At 59.5% G+C, this 23,006-nt stretch overlaps 1 protein-coding gene across 1 annotated transcript; it reads right to left on the reverse strand.

Annotated features, from left to right (window-relative positions):
• Positions 1-5,767: 5,767 nt before the first annotated feature.
• Positions 5,768-23,006, reverse strand: FAM83G (family with sequence similarity 83 member G). The gene is made up of 5 exons (XM_064390326.1): positions 21,799-23,006; positions 15,824-15,991; positions 12,295-12,419; positions 10,110-11,535; positions 5,768-7,017 (listed from the first exon to the last, which is right to left on the reverse strand). Exons 1-5 carry the CDS (start codon positions 22,291-22,293, stop codon positions 6,610-6,612), a joined length of 2,622 nt encoding a protein of 873 aa, XP_064246396.1. The 5' UTR covers positions 22,294-23,006; the 3' UTR covers positions 5,768-6,609.

The raw sequence follows: 23,006 nt of genomic DNA on the forward strand, positions 1-23,006 counted from the left end.
GTCTTGTCCAGGGCTGAATCTTCCAGCTGGGCTGTGGGGAAGGGTTGCTGGAGAAGGGGGAGAAAATCAGGGAGGGGAAAAATTCCTGGCTGGTGCTGAGGTGACAAGAGATGGATCCCTCTGAATCCCTCTGAGGGACATGAGGAGCTCTGGGAGACACCAAGGATGCTTGGCTGGGAAGGCTGGGACTGTTTTGGGCTCCCAGTTCAGGCTGTGTTGGGATGAGCTGGCTGAGAGCCCTGGCTGGGGATTTTCTGCCTTGTCACTGGAACTGGTGCTGGGTGAGGGCTTCAGCTGCCCTCTCTGCTCAGGGTCTCAGGCTGTGCTTGGATTGCATCTGCAGTGGGAAAACCTCTGAGGAGGCACTGGGGGAGGCCATGGCATGGTTGCCATGAGCTGGTTCCTCTTCAGGAGCTCATTCCAGGGCTGAATTCCTTCCTGGTGCTGAAGGACTCTCCCAGACAGCCCCAGGTGCAGCTGAGGACAGGCAGTGCCTCCCTGGCTGTGCTCTAAACCTGGTCCAGATGCCACGGAAGAGGCCCTGAATTAGATCCTCAGGATGATGGTAAAGTGCTCTTCTGGCTGGTTTGGTTTGATTTCACTGAGCTTGTGTCTGACACTGCGGGCTCAGGCGCTGGGGAAGGGCTTTTGTGCAGTGCTGGAGCTGGATGTGTGCCCCCCTCCTGGCTTTGGGGCTGGTGCAGCCCTCGTGGGCAGCTCACACCTCTGCTCCTCCCTGCCTGGTCCTGCAGGGCCCCTCTCCGTGCCCTGCTCCGCGTGGGAACGTGCAGGAGCAGGGCAGAGCTGGCCCGAGGAGGGCTGACACGGGAACAACGCCTGCCCAGCACCTTCCTAATCCCCAGAGACTGCTCCCATGACGGGGCAGGACAGCCCTGCTCTGGGGGAGGCTGGCTGGGAGGTGTGTGAGCAGATGTCAAATCAGAGCCGCTCTCCTGGCTCTGGGAACCCGCACCAGCTCGGGGCCAGGGTGTGGAGCCAGCTCTTCGTGCCTCTTCCTGCCCCTTCTGGCCCCGTTCCCTTCCCCAAACAAGGTTTTTTGTGAAGATGCCCCAGCTGAGCTCAGCTCTGGGTGGAGATGTGCTGGTGGCACTGCCACTGTCCCTCTGCCAGGTCCTGTCCTCCCGTGGTGCCGTGGCTTTTGCTGAAGGTGTCCCAGCTCTGGGTCTCTGCTTTATTTCTCATTCCCACCCCCTGTGGGTGCAAGGAGAGCTGGAGCTGCCTGCTCTGCTCCCTGAGACTGGGGGGGATCTGTGGCACTGCCACCCCTGGGGTTCAGGAGTGTCCTGGTGTGTGCACAGGGGTTCAGAAAAGGCTCCATGAGAACCTAAACGTGGCTTTTTGGTATTTAAATGGCTTATTAAAAAAGAGGGAGACTCACTTTTTATATGGGCAGATCGTGATAGGACAAGGGGGAATGGCTTTAAATAAAAGAGGAGAGATTTAGTTTGGATACAAGGGAAAAATCCTTCCCTGGGAGGGTGGAGGGCCCAGGGCAGCTGTGGCTGCCCCTGGATCCCTGGCAGTGCCCAAGGCCAGGCTGGACAGGCTTGGAGCAGCCTGGCACAGTGGGAGGTGTCCCTGCCATGGCAGGGGTGGGATGTGATGGTCCTGCAGGTCCCTTCCCACCCAAACCATTCCAGGTTTCCACGTCCTCCCTGTCCCCACAGCTGGCTGTTTCCCTGCTGTGCCACCCCTGCAGCAGCCCCTGGGTGCTGGATGTCACCTGTCCCTGTGTTCCTTTTGCACACACAGGTCTGTGACCTTCCCCTGTCCCCTGTCCTGGTGCTGCTGCTCAGGGCTCTGCACCAGTCCAGGTGATCTGCTCAGCATCTCCTGACCTCCATTTTTGTCTTGCATTGAAACACGCCCCTTTACCCTTCTGCTTGTGTTTGATTGCTGTTCTTTGTGGTTTTTAGGGGTTATACCGCTGGGGTTGGCGTCCCTGCCCCATCCAGCCAGTACCTGATCAGCTTTCTGCAGCAGCTGATGACTCAACCCACGATTTCCTTTGTCACTGCACCTTTTTATTTGCAATAACTCCTCCCCCAGCCCTCTTGGGCACTTTCCTGTGTGTGTACCTATTTGTACCAGCAATGATCTGGCCTTCTCCTATTACAGGATTATTATTGTGGAATCTACAGGCCCAGAGCCCTTGACCTGGCTGCTTTCCCTCCCTCTGGCCCTGCCCTCAGTGCAGCCTGCTGCCCTCCCTTCCCAAAGCTTTCAGGGATATTCCTTGGCCCTGTTTCCCTGCTGTGGGACCGGCTGGGTTTTGTGCAGGGTCATCCCATGGGTGGTTCTGTGATCTGGATGGAGCTGGGGTTGGAAAGTGTGGGTTCCTGGCTGCCAGCCCCTCTCAGCCCCTGGCACCGTGTGCCCCTGCCAGCCCTTTGGGTTTTATTCTTTTGGCTGGACCTTGCCTGCCCTGGCAGTGCCAGTGGAGACAGCAGCACTGAATCCTCCCTCCTTATCTCATCCAAAGGGGAAACAACCCCAAATGCACCCACAGCACCCTGGCTTTGGCAAGGCGTGGGTTTCAGGCCAGTCCCACCCGGGGTTTTCCCTGCCCACGAGGCCTGTTGGGATTGAGGCAGCCAGGTGTGAGCTCAGCCAGGTGTGGCCATTGCATCACCCTGAGCATCCCTGCAAATCCCAGGCAGGCTGGGGATGCTGCAGCCCTGACTTCCCTGTGTGTGAGTCACTGGCTGGTGCTTCCATTTTTGACCCATTTTTAAAAATTCTGCTACTTTTTGATGCTTTTGTTGGCGTGCTGAGTGATGGGTTCTGGCTGGGGTTTGCAGCAGGTGCAGAGGGAGAGCTTGGGATGGAAAGGGACAAAGGATGGCCTCAGGGGACCCTGCTGAGCTGGGAAAATAAAACTGTAGGGCTGGCAGGAGAGCTGAGCTGTGCTAAGGGGAGATTTGGGGAGAGGTGGGATGGAGATCAATGTCCTGGATGTGATCTGCCTGCTGTCCTGACTGTGTGGAGCTGTGGGGCTGCATCCCCCCCCTCCAGCCTGCCCTTGGCTCCCCTCCCAAGCCCCTGGGGGGGCTGCAGCCCCTGTGGCTCTCACCCCATCCGTGGGGCTGCTGTGCCCCCCGGGCTCCAGAGCCAGGGAGGAGCTGCTGCCCCTGCCCACTGCAGCTCACAAGGCAGGTGACAGGCGTGTCCCTGCCAGCCTGGCACTTTTACTGGGATTTTCTGACTGCTCCCAGCCCGGATCCAGCCTTTGTCCTGTGCAGGGGGCTGGCAGCTGGCCCCTGCACCCTGCGGGCACTGCTCGTGGTGCTGCAGTGAGAGGTGAGAGCACAGATCCATCACAGGGACCCCCCTTCCCCAGGAGGGAAGGAATATTCATTCCGAGCAGTCTGGTGGCCAGGATGCCCAGCAAAGATGCCCTAAATAAAATCTGTGGTGTCCCCTGTGCCATTGCAGCAGGGCAGGGGCTGGGAAACATCCCCCTGGTGCTCCACGTGGGGCTGTCCCTGCCCTGCTGCCACCCCTGCTGCTCAGGTTTGTGTCTCTCTGACTCTGACCAGGGGTTTCACACAAAGCAGAATTCCCAGCCCTGCTCCAGGAGTTTTGGTGGATCCAGAGAGGATCCCAGAGCCCAGGGAGGTGCCTGGCAGGAGGAGCAAGGCACTGCTGGATGTGGCTCCTGCTCCGGGCTGGGCTGAGCGTGGCTCCTCACCAGCCCTTCCTGAGCCCCCAGCACTGTTGTGTCTCCCCTTTTTCTGCCTCAGAGCACCCTTGGGAGCCCTTGGGAGCTTCCACCAGCCCGGCTCTGCCATCGGGGCTCTCAGCCCTGGGGAGCAGGAAGCAAAAAGTCAGGTCCCAGCTTCAAAGGGAGGTGTTTACCTGCAGAGGATGACTCTAGGGGCTCTGCTGGGATGATTTCAGCATCTCTGGGGAAGGCTCTGCCCAGAGCTGTGGAGGTGGGAGCTGCCCCAGCCTGGTCCTGGGGCTGCTCCCCAGTGCCAAAGCACAGCCCTGGATGCAGCCAGGCATGCTTACAAAACTCAAATGAAAGGACAAGAGCTTTCTGGAGAAGGGACAGTATCGTCTAACCATGCACAGAGCTGCTCCAGGCACAGCAGGACTTCAGATCCGAGCCACAGTGCCTGGGTGTTGGAATTGTTGGGAGCTCTCCTTGGCCGTGGGGCTCCCTGAGGATTCTCTGCCAGGTGCAGAGCAGCCAGAGGAGGAGGCAAAGCCTGGAAAATCCCCTGGGGGAGCTGCAGGGCCCGGTTTGTTTTGGCTTTGCTGCCGGTGTCTGCAGGAGCTGAGGGTGCTTGGCAGATCCAGGGCAGCCCAAAGACAAGCTGCTGGTTGCACAGGCTTCTCCCAGCTCTCAGGAGGCCTCAGGACCTGGAGGGGGGTGTGCCCAAAGGTGCTTGCTTTGCCCCAGCTCCTGTCAGGCTCAGCTGATAAGGGACACTCAGCAGAACCCCAGGATGAATTGGGACCTTAAATCTCATCTCATTGCACCCCTGCCATGGCAGGGACACCTCCCACTGTCCCAGGCTGCTCCAAGCCCATCCAGCCTGGCCTTGGGCACTGCCAGGGATCCAGGGGCAGCCACAGCTGCTCTGGGAATCTGTGCCAGGGCCTCACAGGCAAGAATTCCCTCCCAAAATCCCATCCATCCCTGCCCTCTGCCAGTTTAACCCCCCTTTGCTGAACACACACCTTGGTGGTGGCTCTGCCCAGCTCTGGCATCACAGATGAGGCAGGCTGGGGCCATCCCCCCCCTCCTGCCATCCACCACGGGGATTTAACCCTTTGTGCTGCATCCCAGCCTCTGCCAGCTCCTGCTGCCTGCAGGGCTTTCCCTGCTCTTCCTCCTTGGCAGGCGTGGGTGCTGTGGCTTGCTGGGGAGCTCCTCTGGGGAGGGAGCAGGTCTGCAGCCCCAGGCACGAATCTCTGCTTTCAGCACTCGCTCAGTGCCTCTGGAGAGCCTTTGTTGGTGCCCAACGCCCATGCAGAGCCTGGGAGTAGCCGGCGCCTGGATAAACCAAGCCCTGGAGGGGGGCCAGGGCTGCTTGTGCAAGAGCAGGAGGAGCTCCCGAGTGCTGACTCCTGTGAAACACGGCGGGATGGGCTGGGAACACGGTGGGTGATGCCCCTTGGCAGCTCCCCACGGGCTCAGGCCAGGGGGATGCTCTGGGGGACAGGCCAGGGAGAGGGGAGGGCTGCAGGGAGAGCTGCTCCAGGCTGGAGGGGACAGTGGAACTGGAGGAAGAATTGGGAATTGGGATTTGCACAAGCTGGACTGGGTGGAGATCCCAGTGCCTGGTGTCTGAGGGGTTTGTGGTCTAAGCACAGCAGCACTCTGGGGAGGGTCCTGTGGGAGGGAGGTTGCCTAGGAGCACATTCCCACCTCGTCCTGCTGCTCTGGAGGGGAGCAGAGCTCTGGAGGGGGCTGCACTGCAGGGATGGAAGGGATCCAGGGTGAGACAGCAGGACCAGCTGTGGGGATGCACCAAGGGATGCTCCGGGCTCTGGCTTTGTTCCTCTCCTCTCCCCTGGGTTTGGGGGTGCCAATGCCCCTCCCTGTGTGGTGCCTCCCATCCCTCCCTCCAAAAAGTGATGCCTGTGGCTCCAAAATTCCCCTGCTGGAGCACCCGGGGGAGCTGCAAGGAGGGTTCACCCCGTGCCCCCAGCAGCAGTGGGGAGCCAGCAGAGCCCAGGGCTGGCTGGCAGCGCTGGCAGGAGCTCAGGGCAGTGCCAAGGGCTCAGGGCTCGCTTGTTCATGGCACATTTTCCTTGTCAGGCCTCAGGCTCAGACCTTGGGTGCCATTTCCCAGGAAAAATGCAGTGAAAAGGGGCTTCTTTTCTTATTTTTCTTCTACTGGTTGCTGGAGGTTTGGGGATGGGAGCACATGGGGGTGCTGGGGAAATGCTCAGGGGGGTAGAAAATATTTGGCTGCACATTTGTGCCAAGGCACCTTGAGCTGCAGTTTATTGAGTCCAAGGCCACCTAATCTTGCATTTTAATAGTTTTAGGCGATGTTCTCCTGCCGTGGGACAGGGGAGCTTTAATGAACAGGTTGCTTTTTTACAGTACAAGTTTAAAAGAGGTGAGTCCCTTGAGGAGTCTTTGTCCCAGGACATGGGTCACCCTCCAAAGGGAGGGCAGGCTGCAGTGGGACCTGCTGTGCAAAATGGTAACAGAAGAGTCTCTTAAATAACCAGAGGAAAACACGATCATGGATGATCCCTCCTTTTCCAGGCAGCATTCTGGGATGAGGAGCTGGCTGGCTTTTACCAGCTGATCCCACAGACTGCTGGGTACCAGCAGCCCCAACGATGCTTCCCAGCTTTTACCGAGGTCAGAGATCCCCCCAGCCTGGAAGAGACCAATTTAAAGGCTGTGCCATCCAAGATTATTCCCAACACTCTGCCACCTGCCAGGGCGGATGCCATGCACCCCTTCTGAGGCCTGATCTCTGGAGCTCTGCCCTGGACAGGGGTGATTTTGGGCTGTCCATCGTGGCCACGTGCTGCTGGCAAATGTAAACAAGAACCCCCAGCCCCAGGGAAGGAGCCTGGGCTCCCCCAGCTCTGCAGGGCCACCACCACCAGCCCCTACTGCTCCTGCTGGCCCGTGGCCTCCACGGGTGGCTTTTTGCAGTCCACAGGAGCACCTTGGGCTCCTGCAACCCTGTTCTTGAGGTGCTTGGACTGGGAGAGCTTGGAGAGCGGGATGCCCAGGGGTGTCCTCATCTCCTCAGCTGCCTTCTGGCCCTCGGGCAGGGAGCTGAAGCGTTTGCCCGCCGCGTTCGGGGGCTGCCCCGGCGCCGCGGCCTTGCTGGGGCTGAAGGTTTTGCTCTGCCAGTAGGGCTGGCTGCCCGCCACGGTCTTTTTGGGTTCTGCTGCCTCCCCTCTGTACTTGGTGGCCCTGAGGGGTTTCTCGTGCGTCGGGGAGCAGGAGAGCTCCTGGCCTGGCTCCCTGCCCGCCGCGCTCCTGGGCCGGTAGCGGAAGATGTGAGCGCCCTGTTGGGGAAAGAGCAGAGACACGGTGAGCTCTGGCTGCTGCAGGGCCACCCCTTCGCCTCTGCCAGGTGTCCTCGTGGACAAATCCCCCCATCCCTCGCCCAAATTCCCTGGTGGAACTGCCTCAGATATTAACCCTGGCTGCTGGTCTGATTCCTGACCCTGGTAGCAAGCGCTGACACGTCCCCAGCAGCCCTGGAGGCTGTCCTGGAAATCCAGGACAAGGCAGCTCAACACCCACATTAACCATTTCAGCCCTCACATCAGCCCCAAAGAGCATCCAGCCATCCAGAGCCAGCCTGGCACCAGGTGAGTGCCAGGATCAGATGGAAGCTTGGAGGGCTGGCAGGGGAGACAGCAGGAGCTGCAGCAGCCCTGCGGGGGTGGCTCTCCTTAGCTGGGTTGGGACACACGTTTGGGTCACCCTGATTCTGGCTGGGTAAGGCTGTCACACGTGGCTGTGGCCACCAGATGTTTATCTCCCCTTTGGGTGTGCCCGTGCCACGGTCTGGAGGTGCAATTGCAGATTGCAGAGCCACCAGGGGAGGTGGGGTCTGGTGAGAGCTGGCTGTGCCAACCTGCCCTGCCTCTGCCCGTGTCAGGCAGTCCCAGAGTCCCAAAGGCCTCCCTGGCCCTGCAGCTGACACCTCCTGCTTTGACCAGGAGGGTTGTGTTAAAGCAGTTTAGCTCAGGTAGTCCGAGATTGATTTAATTAGGTGCTTAAAATCAGCGTTAAGGTCTGCGATGGCTTCAGGTGAGAAGGATTAAGGGTGATTTAGCTTTTCTCCCTCTGCGCTCATCATGTGCCTGAGCTGGGTGGTGGCTCCTGACATGCTCTGGCTCTTGGGAAGAAGTTAAACCACAGCTTAAACCAAGTTCCCACCCCAGGACCAGCAGCCTGTGCCTCCTGCCCACCAGCAGAATGAGGCAGTGCTGGCCCAGGAGAGCCTGAATCCTGCTGGGTGCTGAGCACTCCCCTGGGAGCCTTTGGAGAGACTCTGAGCCCTGTGAAATCAGCAATTCCTGCAGATGCTGCTGTTTAGGAGGGGTGGCTGTGCTGTGCATGGACACGGCTTGGCAGAGCTTTGAGGTGTGATGGTTTGAGCGGGGCTGTGGGAGGAGGAGGAGGAGGCTGGACTCGGTTTCCATGTCCTTGTGGGCACTCTTTGGGGGGGAGATTGGCTAGAAGGGGCAGGAGGGGTGGGAAGGTGTGGGGAATGGTGGCTGCAGGCTGGAGGATGTGCTGCTGTGCTTGCACTGGGCTTTTCTGGTGCTGTGGTGTAACCCCAACCCGTTACTGGTCTGGAGAGAAACCCCACTGTGGGCTGGGTGCATGTCTCCACTGCCTTTGGGCCCCGTGCCCAGTGGCTGCAGCATTGGGGATGCAGTTTGGCTGATGTGGAGTGGTGCTGGTGCTGCTCAGCCCTCCTGCCTGCCTCTCCACAGGTCACTCTCTGCTAAAAACCTGAGCCACAGCAAGGCTCCATCCTGGCCAGACCTGAAGGGGCTGCCCCTGCTCCTCACCACCTGCCAGGGGTGGTCAGCAGGGTCCTGCGCCCAGGGAAAGCCCCCATGTGGGACTGCTGGGGGGGGATTTCCCTGTCACTGAGGGGTGAGAGGGAGGGGGCTTGGCTGGAGAGCTCTGCACAGGCCTGGGGGCTCTGCAGGTGGGACAGGGGCAGGACAGGACCCAGGTGTCCCCCTCCTCCTCCTCTTCGAGCCTGCTGGGCATCCAGCTGTGAATGGGGTTGTGTGTTCAGGGAAGGTGATTTCCAGAGAGAATTTGGTTTCCATGACATGGAAAACATGATGTTTGCCCTGAGTAAACCCCCACCTGTGTTTTGGGCAATGGGCCAGCACCTAAGAAACGTGGAACCAGGAAAAAAAAATATATTTGGGAGAATTGGTAGTGATTTCTGTCAAATTTGAGTTTTCAAGAGTTAATCAAGGGTTACTTCAATTTATTCTTTTTACACATGGGAGAAACTCTTCCCTGCACCTCTCCACTGAGTGCTGGCTTTCCTAACCCTGATGCTGTGCTAATTATCTGCGTCTCATCAAAGGGCCAGAACAAGTTGCTGCAGGAACAGCAGCGTACCCAGCCGTCCCCAGCAAGGTGGCACCTGGGACCTGGGTCACAGAGCATCAAAGAGCTCGGTGCTCCTTGCCCTGCAGGGCTCAGGGGTATTTGATGTGCCAGGATGAAAGCTCTGAGCTCCCTGTCGCTGGCTGGGAAGGGAGAAGCGAGTGGACTCTGGGATGGTACATTTAATTCCCTGTAAACACAGATTAGATGCTCAGCTGGGGTGACCTCAGGCAGTTTCAGTGATTTCAGCTGCTGGTTTAGCCCTGGGGGTTTGAATGCCCCAAAAACAGCGGGCGGGGAGCCCTGAGAAGCCGGAATGCTTGGCAGAGGTGCAGGAGGTTGCAGAGCTGGGGTGGGAATGTGGGGATGGCAGTGTTGTCACCCCGGGTGGGACGATGCTGTGGCCCAGGTGGGGATGCTGCTGTGGCCCCGTGGGGTCCTGGCCTGCCCCCCACGGAACTGAGCAGTGACAGGGCCAGCGTCACTCGTGGATCAGCCCCAAAGCTGCTGACTGTGGCACTCGCCCACGGAGGTTGCTGTCCCTGTTTCTCCGCTGTCTTGCTCTGCCTAATTATGTGTCCAGCGCTTTCCCTTTGATGCTAATCACCCTGGCAAGGCGCTGCAAAACCAGCCTGAGAGGGACACGCCTTCAGTGTGCACAGTCTGTCCCCAGCTGGGCGTGAGGGGCTGTGGATGGAGCTCAGGGAGCCCCAGCACATCTGTACAGCTGTGCCTGGAGCTGTGGGATCATCTTTAATTACCAAACCCTCCCCTTTAACAGCCATCCCACCAGGAGCTGTCTTTGGTCACCTCTCGGGTGACCATGGCCACGTGCAGGGTGCTGTTCTCCTTTATGGGAGGCTGATCTCAGCATCTAGGACAACACCAGAGGTCGGGATGACACCAAAAGAACTCAGGATGACATCACACCTCGGCTGAGCTCACTGGGTCACCTCCAGGTTTGCAGACCTTTGTAGGGTGGAGAAACAAAAGCAAGAAGTCCTACCTGGGCAGCAGTGCTGGGGTAGGAGCCGTTTCCATCCAGGATGGCGCGGGGCAGCATGGGCCTGATCTCCACGGCGTTGCTCCTCCTCTTCGTCACGTCCTCCAAGCGCACGTGCCTCAGGGAGGGCAGGCTGCCCAGGGGGCTGATGAAGGTGCCCCGGCTGATGTGAGGGTCGCTGAGCTTCCTCTGCATGGGAAGGATCTCCCCGTTGTGGGTGACGTCCGAGTTGGTTCTGCGGAGGGGCCCGTAGCGATGGTCCCTCACCTCGAAGTACTCGTCGGAGATGGAGGAGGCGTTGGAGCGGCGGTAGCTGTGGTCAGCAGAGCTGCTGGAGTAGCTCTCCTGGTCGCTGAGGGTGATGTACTCCTCCTCCTCCTCCTCCTCCTCTCCCAGCCCGTTGTGGCTGCAGGGAGGCCCTTTGCCCTCCTGTGGAGCTGCTGCTGGCTGGGCACGGCCGCTCTCCCTGGCAGCTCGGCTGGGTTTCTCCTCCTGCTTCACGCCCGTGTGCTCAGGCAGCACTGGCTGGGTGTCACCCTGCGGGGCAGCGCTGCTGTCACACGTGGGGGTGACTTTGGTCATGAGGACACCCACAGGGACGGTCCTTGGCTTTGGAACGGGAGGTTTGACATCCTCCAGTGCCTCCTCCTGTGGCTTCGCGTGGTGGCCCAGAGGTGGAGAGGCAAATGTCCCCACTTGCCTCGTTGTCCAGCTGACACCCTCGATGGGGGTGGGGGCTGCAGGAGCTTCCGTGGGGGGCTGTGGGACCTGTCTGTGGCTGGGGGACAGCAGAGGCAGCTCCTGCTCCGAGTTCTTCCTGGCCTCCATCTCCCTGTTCCTGAGCATCTGGCGGTGCTGGGCGCTGGCCTGGGACACGTCGCAGACCTTGATGCGGTTCATCTGCGACAGCTTCACGTTCTTCACCTTGGGGTCGATGATGTTGATGTAGCCCAAAACCTCGCTGCCGGGCTCGGGGTCAGGCTCCACCCAGGTGGGCAGGTAGTCAAACATGTTGGCTTTCTCCAGGTTCAGGAGGCCGGGGTGGATGAGCGGGGCGAGGTCGGCCCCGTCCCCGTGCCGCTCGCCCCCCTGGCCCTCGGGAGGCGTTTTGCCTTTGTTGTCACTCTTCTGGTTTTTGTCCTGGTTCTCAGATGAGGTCTTGCTGATCTGGTCGGCGCTCTTGGCCTTCACCAGGGCGTATTTGGGGTTTATCAGCTTCTTCACCACGGCGTTGGCGGGGGTCACCGGCACCACGGAGGGCAGCGTTACGGGCTCGGGCTCGGGCTCTTCGCCCACGGAGATGGACTTGAGGCTCACCCCCTTGGACATGAGGTAGAGCTCCTGGAACTGCTTGTCAAACGCCTCCACCACCTGGCCCGAGAGCACCGTGATGACGTTCCGGTCCGTCCTCGCCGCGGACCAGGTGAAGCTGGAACAGAAACATCAGAGATCTCAGCTGGGAAATGTCACCTCTCCCCTGGCCTGGCCTTCCCCGGGGACTGATGGTGCCAGCAGGGACAGGATCTCACTGTAAACGTAACAGTGGCATTGACAAAATAGCTCCCATCCCAAATTAGAGTGAAGGGTTGAAGTCTTGAGCACAGTGGGACTTGAAGTAAAAATAAAAGGAATTTGCAGTGGGTCAGTTTTTGCCTTGGCTACTTTTCCTGTCTCGGTTTGGGTTAAGAGAAGTGACTCCTAAGTGGATGTGTTATTTGTTATGGCCAGAAAAGAGGAAATGTTCCAGCTCCATGTTTATAAATCTTGTCTTTTAGACCTGAAACCTGACCAGAGCTGGTCGGTTTCTACCTAAATAAGTTTTTCTTTGAACAAACTGAAAAATACTTGGTGTAGGAAATTGACTGGAAAGCTGAGCTTGGCGTGGGAGCTGGGACTGGCTGCGGTTTGAAGCTCTGGTCCTTCCTGTGCTCATCAGCACAGAAGCACTTGGCGTGTCCCTCCACCTCCAAGAAGGGTGGCTGTCCTAGACCTGGCGGTATGGGGAGTAGTGGGAACCCCTTAGGGCCCACCCCACATCTCCTTGGGTTTAGGATTGTTTAGGAAATCTCCTCCCAGTTTAGGATGAGCAGAGCAAGCCTGGCACAGGCTCCTGGGACCACGAGGGTCGATGTTGATCCTTTGACCTGCACCTCGGTGGGCTGGGCAGGAGGAGATGCCACTGCTGTACCTGTAGGAGCCACACATGGCTCGGTCCCCGTCCACGAACATGAACTTCTGGGCCAGAGCCCCCTTGAACTTGGTGGCCGAGCGGGTGAAGAACTCGGTGCCGCCGGTGCTGCGGACGCGCAGGTTCTGCGGGGCAAAAGCAGGAGTGAAGAGCTGGAGTGACACCAGCAGCCACCCCTCCAGGAACGCCCCTCTGGGTGCTCCCCGGCCCCTCTGGGTGCTCCCCGGCCCCTCTGAGCAGTGGCACTGTTCTTCACGGCCAGCTCAGAGGATGCCACAGCGATGGGGAGATGAATTAATTTGCCCAAGGCCACCACGGGCTCGGCCTGGAGAGTTTCCTGCGTTGCCCATGTGCCAGGCTGTGTTTGCCATCTCCTGAGCTCGGTGTCTGTGGGTGAGAGCTGTGTGTGGCGCTGCCAAGAGCTCCCCAGCTCCTGCAATCCATGCAAATGCCACCGTGGGAGAGGAGGGTGCACTCCTGCTCCCAGCAGATCTGCAGGGGGTTTAGGGGGAGGTGGGGACCCCAGGACAGCCCACGTGGACCTGCTGGCGGTGGGTTTGTCCTTCCCCATGCTCCCCCTTTTGCTGTGCTCCTAAATTTGGGTATCTAATCCTGCTTTTAGGGGCTGGTGGGAAATCAGGCAGTGGGGAAACATCTTTTCACCCTCGGGAAATGAAACCTGGTGATGTGGGAGCAGGTCCCTGGAGTGGAGCTGGGTGTCCTCCCCGGTGATGCAGGGGCAGCCCTGGCTCTGTGAAAATGTTTTTGTTCTTTTTTTTATCCCCAGCCTGGCTCCTGTCTCTGGTATCTCCATGGAGGGCATTGGCACATTCCAGAGCAGAGCAGATAGCATCTCCCACGGGCTCCTTTTGGGTGGGGAGAAAATATTTTCTTGAGAAAGCGCCTGCATTCCTCCTGCTCCTGCTGGGATGTTGGTAAGGCTGTTGCAAAAGGCTCTGTGTCATCACTGGGTCATGCCCTCCATGCCTGTTTTATTGTGTGTTTTGTTTTGTTTTTTAAAGAAAAGCATCAAAAATATTTGTCCTCCCCTCCTCCAGCCTTTCTCATCTGCTTCCCTGGGCTCTCCTGTGTCCCTGGACACCATGACCAGGCACAGTCCTAAGCCCAGGTGCACCCCTAGCCCCTGGCAGGAAAATTCCGTGCAGATGATGTGCAAGCAACAGCCTTCCTGTCTGTCTTTCCAGGGAAGCTCCACTCACTGAACAGAGAAGGTTTGGGGGGGAATTTTTTATGAATTTCACGTTTTTCTTAGCAAAAATGCTAAGACAATGCTTTTAGCCTGCTGTGGCTGGGACAAAACCGGTGCTGAGCATCCTAATTTGCTGCACTGAGGGGCTGGGATGGCAATGCCCACCCCTGCCCCGTGTTCTGGGGCTGCTGAGGGAGCAGTGACACCCAAGGCTTCACCCTCTGCCCGTCACCACCCGGAGCTGCCCCTTTGCCAAACCCAAGGAGCAGCTCTGGGTGTTTTTCTGGCAACAACTCTCCCGGCGCTGATGCCTTTTCCTCCTCCTATCACTGCTGCTGAGTGAGATCTGCAATCTGCGGCAGCGGGAAGGCCGAGGAGCCGGGCAGGGTGAATCACAGCCCTTGCTCAAGCCTTGCCCCAGCCGGTTGCTAATTGCCACCGAGATAACGAGGGGACGTTTCGTTAACATCTCCTGCCTCCAGAAGCAGCTCCCAGACTCTGCCCTACTTTCCTCACCTCCTCCTGCATCCCGTGCCAGAGAACTGGCTGCAATATGTGGCAAATCCCAACTTCTAGACATTTGCAGAGCTCTGCAGATGTTCTCCTGCTTTTCCAGTCCTGCCACCGGGCTGCTCATGCAGGAAAACACCGGAGTGCGTCAGCGCTGGCTTTTCTGGTCTTGAAGCAGCAGCAGCCTGCGGGATCCCAGGCTCTCCAGGGAGTTTGGGTGCAGGTAAAAGCTGTGTTTGCTTTAATTGTTGGGAGCAGCAATTAAGCCAGGCTGGCGGGTAGCTGGTGAAAGCTGTGAGGCTTTGGGGGTCCCTGAGCCCCAGCTCCCCCTCCTCGTGCCAGCCAGGTGTGAGGGTGTCGTGGCTCCTGCGTGTTCCTGCTCAGCCAGGGGTTGGCCCTCACCCTAAGCAAGTTTGGGGAGCTTGCCCGGGCACGGGCTCTCCTGGCGGGCGTTTGGCTGACGTCAGGAGCAGCAGCTTGGCTCTTCTGCCAGGCAACAGGCAAGGCCCAGCTGTGGTGGCCTGGGGTGGGGGTCTGCAAGCCCCCAGTGGGGCTGGGGGGCTGCTCTGGGGTGTTTGCAGCCCGTGCTGGTGGTGTTGTGCCCAGGGCAGAGCCTGGGGCTGTGCTGTGGTTGGAGTGAGGATCCCTGCTCAGGCTGCTGCCGCTGAGGCTGAAATGACCCCTGTGCTCTCCTCTGCCCCTCCTGCCTTGGCATGAGCTCTGTGACTGGTGATTTCCTCTGCACCCCCTGCTCACACAGGGATGTGGAAGGGGAATCCCAGAATTGCCTGGGTTGGAAGGGACCTTAAATCTCATTCCAACCCCCTGCCAGGGGCAGGGACACTTTAAACTAGACCAGATTCCTCCAAGCCCCATCCAACCGACCCTGCCCTGACAGGCATCCCCCCTTGTGCTCTGCCTTCCCTGGTTTGCCATGGATTCCTGACAGGAGTGATTCCGTGTGCACCCACGGCAGTTCAGTCCCTGCAGCGGGCACTGCCCAGCACAGCGAGGGCATCCTTGCAGCTGCCAGGCCCTCGGGCAGTGAGGGAGCCTCCCTGCTCCGCTCCCGGCCCCGTGCTGGGGCGGAGGCTCCGGAAAAGGGGAAAATCGAGTTTTTAATTCCAGCCTCTGACTTGCGGTGGCTGCTGCCGGTCCTGCCCCCGGGGCAGCAGCAGGCAGGGAGCTGGTGACAGCACAGACCCGGCCCTGGCACAGCACCTGCTGCTCCCTGTGCCTCGGGAGGAGCTGAGCTCGCAGGTTTGCCCTGGGCTTTGCTGTGCCCACCCTGGTAGGGCTGCACCTCTGCCCCAGCCCTGGCTGGGTACCAGCAGCCCCCTGGGCTTTCTGCTCCAGCTTTGCTGGGTGTAAATCCACATCCCATCCTCTTCCCCACCCTCCATTCTGCTCCTGAATTTGCTGAGTGTAAATCCACATCCCATCCTCTCCCCCACCCCTCTGTGCTGCTCCTGAATTTTCTGGGTGTAAATCCACATCCCATCCTCTCCCCAACCCCTCCGTGCTGCTCCTGAATTTTCTGGGTGTAAATCCACATCCCATCCTCTCCCCAACCCCTCCATGCTGCTCCTGATTTTCGTGGGTGTAAATCCACATCCCAACCTCTCCCCCACCCCTCCGTGCTGCTCCATCACCTCCAGCTTTGGCTACAGGAAAAATGGACTGAACTCTTCACATCTGGGGGTTGTGACTCCCCAGGCCAGGAGGGAGCAGGATGAGAACTCTGATTAATTCTGATTATCTCTGATTTGGAGGAGGTTCCCCAGCTCCAGACCCTCGGGTCATCCCTACCTTCAAGTGTCCAGCGTGCATGTGGGCTCGCTCGCACATCTGCAGGAAGTGCTTCACGTTGGTCTCATCCAGAATGATGTAGACTCCCACTTTCCTCTTGAAGCCGGCGTCCAGGAGGTCCTTGAAGATGTCCACGTCAGTGAACATGTCCATGACCACTGCAATGACCTGCAGAGGGGACAGGAGACGTGAGTCTGGTAGAGTGGCCAGGGACAGCCCAAGGTACAGTCAGAGCTTGTTTTGTGAGAGGCAAAGCAAGGTGCTGCCTGTAGGAGGCTGGAATTTGGGCTGGGGGAGCCCGGGATTGCCCCCCGTCTGAGAATGGAAAGTCCTCCCAGTCCTCTGCTGTCACTGTGGAAAGTTTGATCTCCAAGACAGGGAGAAGTGGCACCTGGGGACATGGTTTAGTGGTGGCCCTGGCAGTGCTGAGTTAATTTTTGTACTTGATGGTCTTTGGATGTTTTTCTCCAACCCTGACCATTTCAGTGGTGATCCAGAGCATAATCTACTGATAAAAACCAGTTACTGAGGGTGAATCTAACTTCCCTGCCTTTAACAGGCTTCACACAATTCAGAGTCCAGTTTGTGAGAACTTTGGTGTCCCTTTGCTCTCAGCGTTGCAGGGGAGACCTTTGATGCACAATGACCACAGGATTGCTGAGGCTGACAAAGGCCTCAGGATCATCAAGCCCAGCCACTGAGTGAGTGCAGTGTCCATCTGTCCTGGTCTCACTGCCCTGCATCCCTCCTTCCTCCCAGGCTGAGGAGCAGCAGGGCCAGGGCAGCAGTGGCAGCACCCTGGGCAGTGCCAGCTGTGTTTGTCACATGCCAGTGTCACTGGCACCCACAAGCTGGAGCTGCCAGGGTGTTTGCTGCTGTCCCAGCCACAGCTGGGGCTGACAGGACAATGGGTCTGGGCCACGCTGGGGATGTCACTGGGCTGTCTGCCTGTGCCCATGGCTGTTATCTCCTGGTGGTGGCATCACCTGTGGCAGAGGGGCTGGAGGCAATCCCAGGGCAGCTCCACAGGGATTTCTGCCTCCCCTCCTCCCAGGTTTGGCATCAGGGTGCTGGTTTGTCACTGTCCCGTGGCTGGCACTCCTCCCATCCCTGTGGCTGCTCCTGGGCTGGGGCAGGGGCTGCTCCTGGCCATTTGTCCCTCCAGAGGGGCCCTGCTGGCCATGGCACGTGGCTGAGCCAGGGGGGGACACCAGGGAGACCCCAGGGTGCCTCTGCCCCCCTCAGGAAGGGGCTGGGATGGTGCTGGCTCCCTGCACACTCAGACACGTCCAGTCCAGAGCTCTCAAAGCACCGAGCTGCCTTTTAATTAGTTCTGTGCCACAGGACGTGCAGAGCTTTAATTAAGCAGAGGATTGTTATGGCACTGCTGGCTCTTCCTTTTCTGCAGGCGATGGGGGGAGAGCAAGGCTGTGTGGGGAGCCCCAGCCCTGGTGTCCCCAGCCCTGCCCTCACAGGGGTGTTTTGGGGGGTGCCAGGGCACTTTATGGCTTTGCCACTCGATTTTAACTGAATTCCCACTTATCCTCACCCCAGGCTTTGCTGTGAAAAGCCAAATCCTCACTCCCTTGTGCACCCACTCGTGTGTTCTGCTCATCCTCGGTGTCCTGCTGGGGAAACTGAGGCAGGAACCAGCTGCTGGATTTGCATGGATGCAAAGTGGGACGGGTTCAAAGCTACTCTGGGAGCTGTGAGCTTGGATTTTCCGTGTTCAGCAAGAAACTGGGGAGGAGCTGAACTGTCTTCCACGAGTCCTGGGTAAGGGGCACCTGGTGGGACAGTGTGGGTTTGGTTTGGGGATGAGGGTTTGGTGGGAAATGATTTGCTTTGACCCGGATGCCCCATGCCCGTGCCACTTCTCCTGTGTGCTGTGTTTTCCCCAGGAAAAGTTGAGCACTTGTGAAATGGGGTTGAGAACAGCGCTGACTCTCATTTTGAGGGAGAAGAACATTTTCCCCCTGTGGTCCCAGCAGTGCTGAGGCCTTGGCTCGCTGCTCGAAGGGGTGAGGAGCTGTGCAGGGCTGTGGGCAGCCCTGGCATGCCCTGGCATCCCCAGCCCTGCTCACACACTGCAGGCAGTGGCTCGGGCACCTGCCCACGTTTGAGCCCAGCTCCTCCTGCCCAGCTGGGGCATCCTGTCACTGCTCAGCTCCTGCTTCCCTCCCTGCTGTGCCCTGCCTGCAGGACAGGCTTGGTTTGTCACCAGATGTCATGCCAATGTGCCAACACTGCCCTGGCACAGGGTGGGTGACAGAGCAAGGATGGCACTGGCAGAGCTCCCGTGGGGGACTGTCCTTGCCTGGCTGCAATCTGCTCTGGGCTGCCTGGGCTTGGGCCCTGGGCTGCCAAGCCTGGCACAGGGGTAACCTGCAAAGAGTGGAGGCCAGCCTGCTGTGGAGCAGTGAAACCCTGCCTGCTCTTTGCTTCCCAGCTCGGGAATGGCACTGTCTGCAGCAAGCTGTGCCACCTGCCTGGGAGGAGCCAGCCTGTCCCTTGTCCCTGTCACCTCTGCCAGGGCAGTGCTTGGTGCTGGACGTTCCCTTTCCTGGAGCCCTTGTGCTGCTGTGCCATCCCAGGGAGCTTTGCCATCCCTTTGCCATTCTCCTGGAGGGTGCAGGGGAAATCAGCCCCAAATCTGCAGCTGGAGGCTCCCAGTGCCATGCAGGTGAAGCTTTTCCTGCCAGGAGCTGCCAGAATCCGTGGGGTACAGCAGAAGTGCAGTGCTGGTCCCAAATCCCCGAGGAGCAGGGAGCTCTGAACCCCCTGGGCACGGGGCAAATGCTGTTGGGATTTTTTGGAGCAGCTTTGATGAGCACCTAAACTGCAGGATCATGTTTTATAGAGGAAGTTGCAGCTCTTTATTGTCTCACTATGAATCATCAGATAATGACTTTTGGGGTGCACCACGTGGGCATTTAATAAATTAGGCAGGCACCAAGGCACAATTAGAGGAAGAGTGTTGGGATGGAGGAGAGGTGGGACAAGTAACATTAATAATTGCTCTCCCCTGTCGACCCTTTCATCCAGGAACAGCAGAAGGTTTTGTAAACAGTAATTAATAGGGCCTCCCAACCTTCGCTGGAAGTTGCTCAGGGTAATTACATCACCACAATCCCAACCTGGAACCTCAAGTGAAGACAGGAGGTCAGAGTCGCTGCTCTCTCCACTGGCTCTGGGCCAAGGTCAATGTTTTCATGCTCTGGTTTCTGGTCAGAGAGAGCCAAGAGGAGAGGAGGAGGGAGATCTTCCTCCCTTCCACACAGAGTCATCAATGCTGGAAAAGACATTCAGGATTGTCAAGTCCTGGATCCATCACCACTTGTCACCAGGCCTGAGCACTGAGTGCCACATCCACAAACTCCTTGGGCACCTCCAGGATGGGGACTCCAAACCTCTCTGGGCAGCCCCTTCCCGTGCCTGACCACCCTTTCCATGAAGAAATTGTTCCTGAAGTCCAAGCTGTGAGCTTTGCAGCCTGAGGGATCCAGCAAGGAGGATCCACAGGCTCGGCCTGGTGAAGGTCTCGGCGTGAATTCCTCACCAGCTCTGCTTGTTGGCCACAAAAATGGGATTTTCAGGGACCTGGCCACAGGATCCTGCCTCTCCTTTGTCCCATTCATTCCCAGCAAGAGGAGGGGATCATTTGCATCTCTGTCTGGCACGCCTGGGTTTGAGGCAGCGTTTGGCTCATTCCTGTGTTCCTGTGAGCACCGGGGCTCCTCTGACCCTCAGAGCGGCCTCACATGCCTGGGATTCCTCACCCTGAGAGCTCTGTGACCTCCCGGCAGCAGCACTGCTCTGCTGGGCTCTGAACTCTGCTGGGACAGCGCCAGAGGACTTTGCTCTCCTGGGGACAGCGAGCGACACGGCGGGGTTTGGGGCTGGCACCGGGGCAGGGACAGCGTCTGGAGCAAGGGTCATCCTCTGGCAGGGACTGTCAGCCTCTCCCAAGCCTCTGCTCCTCTGCACGTGGTGGAGAGCACTGTGGGATGGGACAGTTCAGCAGGATCTCCCCAGGGAGGACAGAGCACCTGGACAGCGTGTGTGACATCTGATGGTGGCACCAGGACGGTCCCTTTGTCCACTCAGCTTCCTCAGCCAAACCCTTTCACCTCTGAGCTGCTGAAATCTGCAGGGTGGTCTTAGCCCAGCGTCCCCCACCCTTAGGAGCACCCACAAGTTGTCACCTGGGCTCTGCTGTGTGACAGCAGGCTGAGCTGCAAGGATTCCTGTGCTCCAACACGGGATGGGGGACCACGGAAGAACCCCGCTCTCCTGGAACTCCTGCACCCCCAGGCCCTGCAGCACAAGCACCCACCCATCTCTGCATTTCCTGAGGCACCACAAGCTCCAGGCAGGCTCCTGCATGTCACCAGTGGTGTCACCATGTCTCACCCCACAGTCAGGGCCCGTCTGGAGCGGGAGGCAGAGCCCAGCCCTGCTCAGGGGCCATCCAGGACGGGTGATGAGCACAGCAGCACCAACCTGGCCACGTCCCCGTGTCCTGGAGAGGCTCCAGGGGAGGTGGGGATGGGCCTGAGTCAGCTGGGGAGCAGGAGCAGGGTGTGGGGTGACTCAGGAGGAGCTGCTGGCGTGGGGCAGGTGGGAGGGTGAGGAGGCAAAGGCAGGAGCTGCGAGCCCGAGTCACAGGCGGCAGGAAAGACCCGAGGATGAGCCATTGTTTGTTGTGGGATTGTTCTCCCGCCCTCCATCCCACGGGATGTCAGCTCTCCCTTCCCTCTGTGCTCACTGCGAAGTGCTTTGGCGGGGAAAATGTCACAGGTGAGGACAAGGCACCTCGACTCCTGTGAGGTGACAGTGGCCAGGGATGGCTCCTGCCCTGACACCCCAACAGCCATTCCCGAGACCCTGCTGCCTTGGATGTTTTCAGAGATTCGTTTTCCTGCCTGAGCTGGTCTGAGGAGGCTCTGCTGGCTGCATGTCACAGTGTCCCTCTCTCCCAGCAGGATCTGCAAACCCCAGCAGTATCTCTGGAGCAGCAGGTGGACCTGACACATCCCAGGCTGTCCCTCTGCTCCACAGCTACCCCAGCAGGCTCTCCTTGTTTCCCTGCTGGAATTCCTCTGTTTGGGAAGCTCCTTCCTTGGAGCTCTCACGGTACTGGATGCACAGAACTCAAAGAGCTTCAAAGCACCAAGAAACCAGCAGGTACCAGCCCCTCGTGGGACTGGGTCACTGGGAGGCACCAGCAGCACCTTCCCACCCCTGCTGGCCTTCAGCACAGGCCAGTGTCTCCCTCCTTCCTGGGGTGATGGCTCATGCATGCCCACTCCCTGCTTGACGCCACAGGGAGGACAAGTCTGAACCCAAACCCCTTCAGCATCTGCCCAGCCTTGTCCCTGCCCTCTCCAGCTCATCCTCGTCCTCTGAGCGCCAGGATGAGCCAGCTTGGAGCCCCAAAGCCATCTCGGGCCAAGCTTGGCCCTCGTGTGGGTCAGAGCTGGACCAGGAGCTTTGGCTGCTTTACCCCAGGGTCAGGGACTGGATGGGTGGGGGACACAAGGGCTGAGGCCGGGCCATGACCCCAGGGTTGGTACTGGACAGCTGCTGGACCCAGGGCCCGAAACCAGAGCACAATCCCATGTTCCTGCATGCTGTCATGTGCTGTCACACGATTGTGGAGTGGCTGGGACCATGAGAACAGCTCAGCCCGTTTTTCTCCCCAGCAGCTTTCCCCAAAGCCCCGCAGGGACCCTGGGATGAGCAGAGCTGCTGTGTGGACACTGGGAAGGGCTGTGCTGCTCCCAGGAGCGCTGAACCCGGCTGGCACATCCTCAGCAAAACCCCAAATATCGGTACCAAGGCAAACCCCCCGGCTCGGCCCCGCTGCCTGCGCTCGGGCAGAGCTTCCCGCAGGACAGGGATCGCCCGGCTGGGCAGGACGCGGAGCGCGGCGCCCTGGGGCCAACCCTGCCCCGTCCCCGCGGCCACCTCACCTTCTGAGCCTGGCAGATCATCTTCCTCACCACCTCCTTGATGTGCGCCTGGCCCTCGATGGGCGGCTGCATGTACACGGTGGCCCTGGTGACCCCGCGGTAGGCGATGGTCTCGGGCCAGCCCAGGTCCAGCTGCGGGATGGAGCGGTCCGACCTCTGCGGCCAGTACTCCAGGGAAGGGGCCACGTCCTGCTCGTCCCCTTGGCTGTTCCTGTCGCCGTCGCTGTCGCCGCCGCCGCTGCCGTGCCGCGGGATGTACTCGGAGCCGGGGTCGTACGTCTCCAGCGTGTCCAGGATCTTCTTCAGCTCCAGCTCGGACAGAAAGTCCCTGATGTTCTCCCTCTTCAGGACCTCATAGAAGGCGTCGGGGCCACGGGAGGCCAGCGCCTCCAGGGCCAGGCGCTGCTCCTCGCTGTAGAAGAACTCGGGCTTGGACTCGCTGGACCTCCAGTTGACGTGGCTGTCGTCCAGGCACTGCACCTGGGAGAAAGCCATGGTGGCCCCGCACGCCGGTCCCCTCTCCCGAGGGAGCTCTGTGCCCCCAGCGAGCGCCGGATGTCGGCAATAAATAGGAATTAATTATTCTCCAGTCTTTAAGTACACAGTTTGCTTCACCGTGCCCGGCTCCAGGCACCGCTCCCTTTCCCAGCGGCTCCTGCCACGCCGGAGCTCTTCCTGCCGGGGGGGAGGCTTTGCTTTCGGCGAGGAAAGCGCGGAGCTGCCCGCAGCAGGGGCTGCGTGCCGGGGCAGACAGCCCCAGGTGTACCCACAGCACCGCGAACGTCCTTCAGCCCCGCGTCCGCTCCCTCCTCATCCTCCGCTCTGCCGAGGCAGCGCTAACGCCGGGCGGAATGAAAAACTGGGGAAGAAACAAAGAGGAAAAGCGGCTTAAGGCAGGGCAGCGAGGCGCAGGGTGTCCGGGCCGGGGGGCAGCGCCTGGTGCCCGGAGGAGCGGGCGCGGTGCCCGCTGCGCATCGCCCCGGCCGCGCACGGCTCGGGCTGTGCCAGCGCGCACTGCCGGGCCCGGACAGGTAACAGCAAGAAGAGAAAAGAGGAAAAGGAAAAGAGTGATTCATCCCTCCGCCCTGCCCCACCTGCAGTCACATGCTGCCTTCACACATTCCCTGCCCAGCCCGATTAACTCTTTCGGCTGAAGCGGCCTCGCGCCTGCGGAGCCCCCGGAGCTGCGGGTGCGGGAGGGTCCCGGG

This window comes from Passer domesticus, chromosome 15 (assembly GCF_036417665.1).
Source record: "Passer domesticus isolate bPasDom1 chromosome 15, bPasDom1.hap1, whole genome shotgun sequence".
NCBI lineage: Eukaryota > Metazoa > Chordata > Aves > Passeriformes > Passeridae > Passer > Passer domesticus.

Coding starts and splice junctions, on each gene's coding strand:
- FAM83G (XM_064390326.1), bottom strand. CDS start 22,293: ATGGCTTTCTCCCAGGTGCAGTGCCTGGACGACAGCCACGTCAACTGG. Junction 12,420..15,823: donor TGCACGCTGGACACTTGAAG/GTAGGGATGACC, acceptor TTTGCCCCGCAG/AACCTGCGCGTCCGCAGCAC. Junction 11,536..12,294: donor GCCATGTGTGGCTCCTACAG/GTACAGCAGTGG, acceptor TTTCTGTTCCAG/CTTCACCTGGTCCGCGGCGA.